The sequence below is a fragment of the Trifolium pratense genome, linkage group LG7 (assembly GCF_020283565.1).
Source record: "Trifolium pratense cultivar HEN17-A07 linkage group LG7, ARS_RC_1.1, whole genome shotgun sequence".
In the NCBI taxonomy this organism is placed as follows: Eukaryota; Viridiplantae; Streptophyta; class Magnoliopsida; order Fabales; family Fabaceae; genus Trifolium; species Trifolium pratense.
In genome coordinates, this window is record NC_060065.1 from 4,173,778 (window position 1) to 4,182,172 (window position 8,395).

General features: G+C 35.7%; 1 protein-coding gene across 1 annotated transcript; it reads right to left on the bottom strand.

Moving 5' to 3' along the window:
• Positions 1-821: 821 nt before the first annotated feature.
• LOC123894615 (oligouridylate-binding protein 1-like) lies at positions 822-8,395 on the bottom strand. Its single transcript, XM_045944666.1, has 13 exons — positions 8,173-8,395; positions 7,831-8,020; positions 6,433-6,494; positions 6,089-6,191; positions 4,609-4,685; positions 4,352-4,413; positions 4,148-4,235; positions 3,848-3,923; positions 3,665-3,695; positions 3,445-3,567; positions 2,780-2,865; positions 1,942-2,115; positions 822-1,466 (listed from the first exon to the last, which is right to left on the bottom strand). Exons 2-13 carry the CDS (start codon positions 7,945-7,947, stop codon positions 1,146-1,148), a joined length of 1,320 nt encoding a protein of 439 aa, XP_045800622.1. The 5' UTR covers positions 7,948-8,020; positions 8,173-8,395; the 3' UTR covers positions 822-1,145.

The window sequence follows — 8,395 nt, forward strand, 5'->3', positions numbered from 1 at the left end:
CTATCTCTTATAATTATCACATACACTTTTTCATACATTTTGTTTATACTTCTAGAATTTGAGCTTTCAATAGAAAAGAAAAGAAAAGAAGAAAGAAAACGTTTCTAAAGCTTAAAATTCCTTTGTCCTCTTAACACTCTCTACTCTCTTTCGCTCTACTCAAATCTCCCTCCAAGTAATTTTATATTTTCAAAACTTCAAGTTCTGGAATTTTTTTTTTTTTTCTATTTACTTCCGCGATATGCACTTCAGAAATGTTAAATCACACTTCCAAAAATTCAATTTTCAAATGTTAAAAAATACTCATACTTCTTGAAGTTAAGGCAAAAACAAAAATTTACCACTTTCAAAACTTACAAAAACGATTTTCTAAAAGGAAAAAAGTTCAATTACAGGATTTTGTGTAGAGGTGTAAAATAATATTTGCAGAAGTTCAAAGTTCCGAAAGAGAAGAAAATATATCTTCATAGAAGTTCAAGTTCTGGGAAAGCAATGCGCTTTTGATAGAACAAATTTTACTTAAAAGTTTTGGAAGTGATTTTCTGATTTGGTGGCGTCTATGGTGCAAGAGCTCATAGGTCTTGTATATGTGAAAGACCTTTTTTGACCTACAAGTGATTAAAGTGATTCTAAAGGTGTATGAGTGAATTTGAAGATGGTATGAATGATCCTTAAGGTGAATAATTGATTCTTAAGATTGGTAAAGTGATCTTTGACATAAATAATTGCCTTTAAAGATGATTTAAAGTGATTCTTAAAATGATCGGTTGAAGGCCTGTGCAAATCTGCAACATGCCGTGACAGGAAACGTATAAAACTAATTAACATGAACTCGAGTCAATACTTTATAAATATACAGTAACAATAATAAAAAAGATACAGTAACAATGATAAAAACTACCCAAACATAAAACTCGCAGCTCTTCCTAGCAAAACATAGATCCCTTTTTTAGAGTTCATTAAACCCTCATAAGATCAAACAATATAAATTACAACACATAAGTATAAATTAAGTAAAAATCAAGCCACAATAACACAATAAAAAAGCCCAGTTTAAAAAGGACATGTGCAGGGAAGCAAAGTGGAATGTGATGCACATCAATGCCCCCGAAGGCTGCAACAACGCAACTGGTGAAGCCAACGCCTCAACGATAGTACATAAGCTGCTGTCTTGATGAATTACCATTATATCCGTCATACATGGCTTGAGATGCTGCAGAGTTTATACCCATTGATGCAGGAGCTAGGCCATGCTGTCCAGACATTTGGAGAAGAGCTTGTCCTGAAAGGCCAGATACAGCGGCCTGACTCAAGGCCAACTGGCGCTGATAAGCCAACAACTCAGCGGGCGAAGAATAGCCTTGGTTCATCCCTGCAGTAGGAAGTATTTGATATGGTTGTGCAGCAGGAGGAGGTAATGGATTTGACGCTGTCCCAGGAGGAGTTGGTTTGCTACCCCATGAACACTGCACAAATCAAGTCAAATAAATAATATTCACTAACTCGCATGAAAATGCCAGCCTTTAGAAAATAAACATAGTGGAAAGGCTGACCCTGTAATTGTCATTACCAATGTTGTCAATTGTGAATCGAGGAAAATAGAGGTTGTACAAATCCCGCTATGCTACAGTGCTACTATAGCTGCTATTTTGTACTAAATAGCTTATCGCAGAACAAATACGTTGCAGCCACTATTGGACAACACGGGAACTCATTTACTTATTTTAAGTTGGGGCAACGTAGGGGTATGTGATATGTGCAAGCATGTTGTATCACACATGAGTAAGATTATACGGCTATGGGCAACATGAAGAAAAGATTTGCATTCCTATTCTTTAAAAAGGACTTTACTAGTCAATATTATATAGGGCAAACACTAGCCCCAATACTGAAACGGCAAGTAATTAACTGACAAGACAAGCAATAGGTGAGACTTCTCACCTTCATAGTCTTCCCACGAACTGGTCTCCCATTAGCCAGCTGAATGGCCAATGCTGCTTCCTCATGAGTATTGTATCTGACAAATCCAAAACCCTTATCCCTCTGAATTCGGACCTCCTCAAGTACCCCAGCCCCCAATGCATGGAATTGACAATGGAGTTCAGCTTGTGTTACCTGTGACCTCAAAGCACAATTGTAAGTTACATATCAAGAAGATTCTGAAGCCAACAATTCATAATTTGCGAAATGGAAAGACTGTTATTCACAGATCAGATTAGATATAGTTTCACAGGCATTCATCAAAGAGTTGATGCAAAGAAGGGTTTTGCAATTTGCAAAACAAAAAAGGTTTTATAAAATAAAGTCAGAAAAGGGTATGGTGTTAAATAGCTGCCATGGTAATACTAGCAGCAGTGACTTTTGCAATTACATCACACACTGGAGCTGCATTTCTACCCAAATCACTGGAATGCCTTTTTTCAATCAAGGCTAGATCCAAAACAGGACCAATGGATAAGGGTAAAAGAGACTGGTGAAAATGAAAATACACGATTACAGATAACTCTGTTCGTCGGAGCATAAAACGGCTTATTCTTTCAGTTACAAGAGACCTGAGAACAAGTGGAGACAAAGGTGGCTTTGGTATTTATCTACAGTTTAGCTGTAGTAATCTTGTTGCAACAGAAAATAAGGGGCTTGAGGCCCCAAACTATAATAGGGGCACAGGCGCACAGACCATTCTTGTTTCTATGCAAATACAAGCTGAAATTATATAAACCTACATATCTAACACAAACAATAACCATAATATTCTCATTCATCAATTCATATAACTTACATCATGGGGAAGGTTGCCAACATAAACTGTTGTGTACGAAGGATTGTTTTCAGGAGCATCCTCATTGCCATTATCTTGACCTCCATCTGTAAAACACATAACAAAATAACTATACTTATCTCTCAGCAACCCCAAAATTCCCAGCCTGGTTACAGAAGTGCACAAGATAGCTCATATTTTAAAATTAAATATAAGCAATTCTCCCATATTTAATGATAGTATCTCTAAAAACTACCCCTAATTTAATTTAACAATGTTATATTTCCAATGACCCAATTTATTAGTCATGGAGGGTAATTTAGGCAATAGACTAATTTTTTAGTGGTATTGCAAAGATTAAATTTGATCTAACTACCTTTCTTAATATGTATAATTCAATCCGGAGGAAGTATGCATCAAAACTGGTGTCTAAAACATCAAGCAATAAGAAACCCACTGCCATTTACTATATAAGAGCAAGGTTTGTGCGTAACAAATATGAAGAACCAAATTATGCGTGGTATCCTTCACACATTTAAACTAGAACCTTCATCTATAATATATCTTCCTGTTTCCAACCCCACCTAGTGAGTAAAAGACTTGGTTGTTGTTGTCTTCATCTATATTTTCATGGATTAATAAAACATAGGCTCGGGATCAAAGCTATTTAGAAATGTGCATCATACCTGAAGATCCATTTGTTAGCACAACAGCATTTTGGCTGTCATTGATTTTCTCTTCAGTTGAGCTGCCACCAGCTCCTTTAGTTGCCCAATTGCATCTTATTTGCCTATTTCCCAGCCATTTACCTACATGATGCATGAAACACAACAAGTTTAAAGGAACAGTGTCAAATAACAACAGAAGTGTGAACAAAGAGAATGAGTGAACAATAAAATGTCTAACCCGTCATATCATTGATGGCACTTTGGGCATCCTGCATATTAATCGCATAGACATTATTTCACTAGTTCAGCAAATTATTAAACAGGGAAAATAAATTGAAAGCAAAGATCATGATCTTTAAAAAAAATATTTCAGTAAGGTTCATTGGTCGATCTATATTCTAGCATACAGAATAAGCAATACCTGATGATCACGGAAAGAAACAAAACCATATCCTTTTGAGCGGCCAGTTTTGTGATCCCACATAACCCTGGCATCACTGCAAATAATAAAAGAGAAGATGGAAAAGTAAGTTCCAAAAACCAAAATGTCTTGCAAGACCGAGTAACTCATACTGAAGTTAACTCCCCCATATCATATATCTTTCTTCAACTTCTCACCACTAACAAGGACTACAAAATTCGCCATAAAAAAGAATATACCTATTCCAGTGACCCAAAAAAAAATGAAATAAAGGGGAAAAAAAAGCAATGAGGAACTCACGAACAAGTAGTATAGACTGAGAAGCATGCAAATAAAGTTGCATCTGTAACCTCTGGACTCAAATCACCAACAAATACATTGAAGTGCCCTGATGATTTTGAACTAAAAATTAAAGGAATATACAACTGAAAATGAAGAAAAAGGAAGTCCCCAAGAAGCAAAATAATCAAAACCAACAATAGATGGGTTGCATTTAAAGGTAACCTGAGGTATCCTCCCTACTGCTATTGGCATATGCCCAATTCACCTTGAGTGCTTGACCATATCTGCAAATGGAAATAACAAAAGAGTAAACTATTGTAATGTTGCTATATATTAAGGAAAACTTAAAGACAGTTGTCAAGACTGCATAATTAAAACAATATCAGTTAAGTCTGTCAAGATAGAATGTATTCACAGTTAACGTGCTACGCAAATATAGAACAGAACCAGAATAAAAATGAATTGAACATGATGCTTACAGTTGTCTTCCATGCAATGTCATTATTGCAAGCGCTGCGGATGCTCGATCATGGTAGTCCACAAAACCATAAGAGGACTGTAACAGTAATTTAACCCAAAAAAAGGCGAACAAATAAGCAGAAACCAAAAAACAAGGAACAGGAGTCGAAATAAGGACTAGTAAAACAATACAGTACACGTAGACTAAGAGCAAATGTTGGGGGAATTTTGCTGTGCACCCCACAGCAAGGCCAATAACTATGACAATTAAATTATGATTTATAACACACAAGCAAGACCTAAGTAGTATATAACCTTCTTTAGCAGCTGCAATTTCTCTCTCTCTCTCTCAAGCTCTCAGCTTGCAACGCATAATTCCAAGTTAAAGAAGCTTATCTTACAGATTTACACTATCAAGGTTGGTATCATGACAGATAAGCGGTCACTAATTTAGACAGCAAAGACAGGACAGGACACTACCACCCCATTCATCAAGTAGCAGGGAGTTCTCTAGAAGGGGGACAGCAAAAACTCTTTGTTGGCAAAGGCCAAACAACTTTTGTACCGAGTACTGACATGCTTTTCTTTATTGGAATATGATGCATGTCATTTCAGAATTCCCTGACAACATATCACCTCAACAGGATAAAGATCTCAAGGTATTTGGAAAAACACAGGTCTTGCATTGAAAAGAGATAAGGTATGAAAAGAGTTTATAAAGAAGGACATCCCCCAACCCACACCACCTTTACATGACGGTTTTGTAAGGATGAGTTAGGCTTAATCCAAAAATCTAGAGCCTATTGATTGGGCCACCCACCATATTATCCATGCACCAAGCCCAATAGTATACTAAGCGTGAGAGCGTGTATTGGAAATTACCTAAGTCCCACATTGAAAATAGTTTATAAAGTGTTTTGTAAAACAGCTGGCTGGCGTAGGGAAAGGGCTCTTGAGAAGAGGTAGAAGCAAGTGCAGGGAAAGGGCTCATGAGACATGTTTGATTAAAAATTCTAAGCATCGGGAGGTTTGTTCTCTAAAATGACTTAAATCTTTTCGTTTCGGATTCAATGAAAAACTCATTAGAGTAGTGAAAAAGAATAAATCAATCTTGAAATGGTGGTCCTTTCACTCCACTACTACTGTAGTGTCCATCTACCAATTGGGTCTTGAATTAGATTTGATAGGGATAGGTCGGACGGGGAATATAATTCCAATTTTAGTTGGGGAAGGGGTTGAAGAAAAACTTGTAAACAAACCTTACAAATCGGTTTTGTAAGGATGAGTAGTTGGACCCAATCCAAACCAAAAACCTAATACAAGGAAAGTCCCCGGAAAGAAAATCTGAGTGAAGTGTCCAAAATAGACATTTAAAAAAAATCAAAATACATAATCATCATTCATCAGTACTGATAACTATATTTGGTGAAAAATATATGAGCCCTTATAGTTGTTAAAAGACAAGGCTAATTAAAAACAGGACATTGATGAGAATCAAACCTTTTCTTTTCTTATGAGCTTGCACCCAGCAAGAGGGCCAGCACTCTGAAAGACTTCCGCAAGAAGTTTATCAGTGACATTTACATGAATATTTCCTACATAACTGAAAGCACAAAACGTCAAATTAATTAGCTATCATAGTGGAAAACTACACTACTTCTGACAATCAGTAGAATCAAATTTATCTCACAAATTCAGATCAATTAAAAGCACCATTATGTAAAAGAAATTTGTGTCGACAGTTAGAAATTATGTGCCAAAAGTAAAATTCCCATACTCGGAAACAAACACAACAAAACTGAGGACAAAAAACATATAAAAGCAGAACGAAATCCAACACTCACACACTACGGCATGCAGAAGCATCAAACCCAGGAGGCAGATTTCCACTCGGTACAGGCTCCATCTGCAAAATTTCCAAAACAAGACATATTAAAAAAAGGAAAAAGATAAGATCCTGCCGACAATAGGAAGATGCCCAAAATAGACTCATAGAAGGAAAAATAATAAATTCCAATCTTTCATTGATAGTAAAACAGTAGGACTATTTCTCGCATGCCTCTAAAAAAACCAATTTGTCAGACTAATAATACAAATTGTAAACCAATCAATTGCGTAAAACAATTTTAGTTTACCATATAATAATTAAAGAAAATAATTCTTTTATCAGTTCATCCATTGTGAGATAGACATTTGTGTGCATTGTGCGACCGTAGGTTAACTATTTTTGACATTTCTTTAATAGATTCCAACAGATTAAGAAACTTTTGGCAAGTGTTGTGTTGTTTCTATTGGTATATTGAAAAGACCTAAAAGTGTTGGCAAGTTATGTGTTCTTTTTAATTGGAAAGTTGTAGAAAATTATGTACAATGATTTATTCTTGTGTTAAATAAAGCACAAATGAGTATTACAACTATGAGGTTGCCAAAATCTACTCTGGATTTTTCAATCAAAGGTTATGACTCCACTTTTATAGCGGCTACATGCCAAACAAATACATAGAATGTGCTAGTGAAATATAGACAAAAAATTATATGAAATTAGACATCAGAAGATTGGCCAACTTGCAGTAAAATAAGGAAATAGGGAGATACTAGCTAAAAGGAATACTACTAGGGCCTGTTTGGATAAACAGCTTATAGCACAAGTGCTTATCATGATAAGCGCTTATGTATAAGCTTACATAAGGTATTTTTAGCAAAAAGTAAAACAAAGATAAATTGTTTTTATATATGCTGCGAGCTATTTTGATAAGTTATATTGGATTGGATAACTTATTAAAATAGGTTGAAAAAAAACTTGTGAAAATTGTCATAAGTTGTTTTCATAAGTTCTTCTAAACAGTTTCACAGAACTTATGCCAGTAGATAAGCGTAAGCTCAAATACATCAATCCAAACAGGCCTAAGTCACTAAAATCATCCATCAAATTTTTAAAATTCTTTTCAGACGGCCAATGTTACTATAGGTTGTTAAGTTTGTGTTTTTCTCCTTCCTAAGAGTTTGAACTAGGGTCCTCCCATTCCTTTAACCCTAAGCTCAAACCATTTGACTAGCCATCAAATTACTCTAAGTGATAACAAAATAGTATTACTTAAGCAACAATTTCTTCAATGAAGAAAACTATATGAACATACAAACACAAAAGTCTAATATATTATGTAAAATCACTAATATCAATTGTTCAATAAAAAAATAAGAATGAAAATAATGTAAAATATGGTGGAAAGGAAATGACCTACCTGAGTCATAGCGGCAGCGGCGAGCATGCCGGGGTGATGGTACATCTGCTGTTGCTGAAGCAAAGCTTGCTGCATGAGTGCTTGTTGTTGTTGTTGCAGCTTGATTCTTTGTTGCATATTACTCTCTTCTTCACCTAATAATCGTAATCCCAATCCTCCCAGCGATTGATTGAGAGAGATAAATCGATTTCTAACGAAAAACAAAGAGGAATCGAATCAAAACACATGTAATTATGGAAATAATTGTGAAATTAAAAGAGAAATCGTGAAAATGAAAATCGCGAATCGGAGATTGAAATCTGGAGAGAGTATAAAGAGAGAGAGAAAGGGGAAAATTGTAACCTGGTGATTTGGGAGAGAAGATTGAAGTGGTGGTTGGTGATTGGTGGGTTCAGAAATGGTATCGTGGATTTTGTTTGGAAGAAATTTGCACTCTGTCTCTCCTCTCTTCTCGTATAGTCTCACGCCTTAATCCCCATTTTCCAATGTCTCTCTCTCCTCTCAATCTATCTCCATCCACTCCCACTCTAACTCAACACGGATCGGTTCGGACCACTCTTCTTCG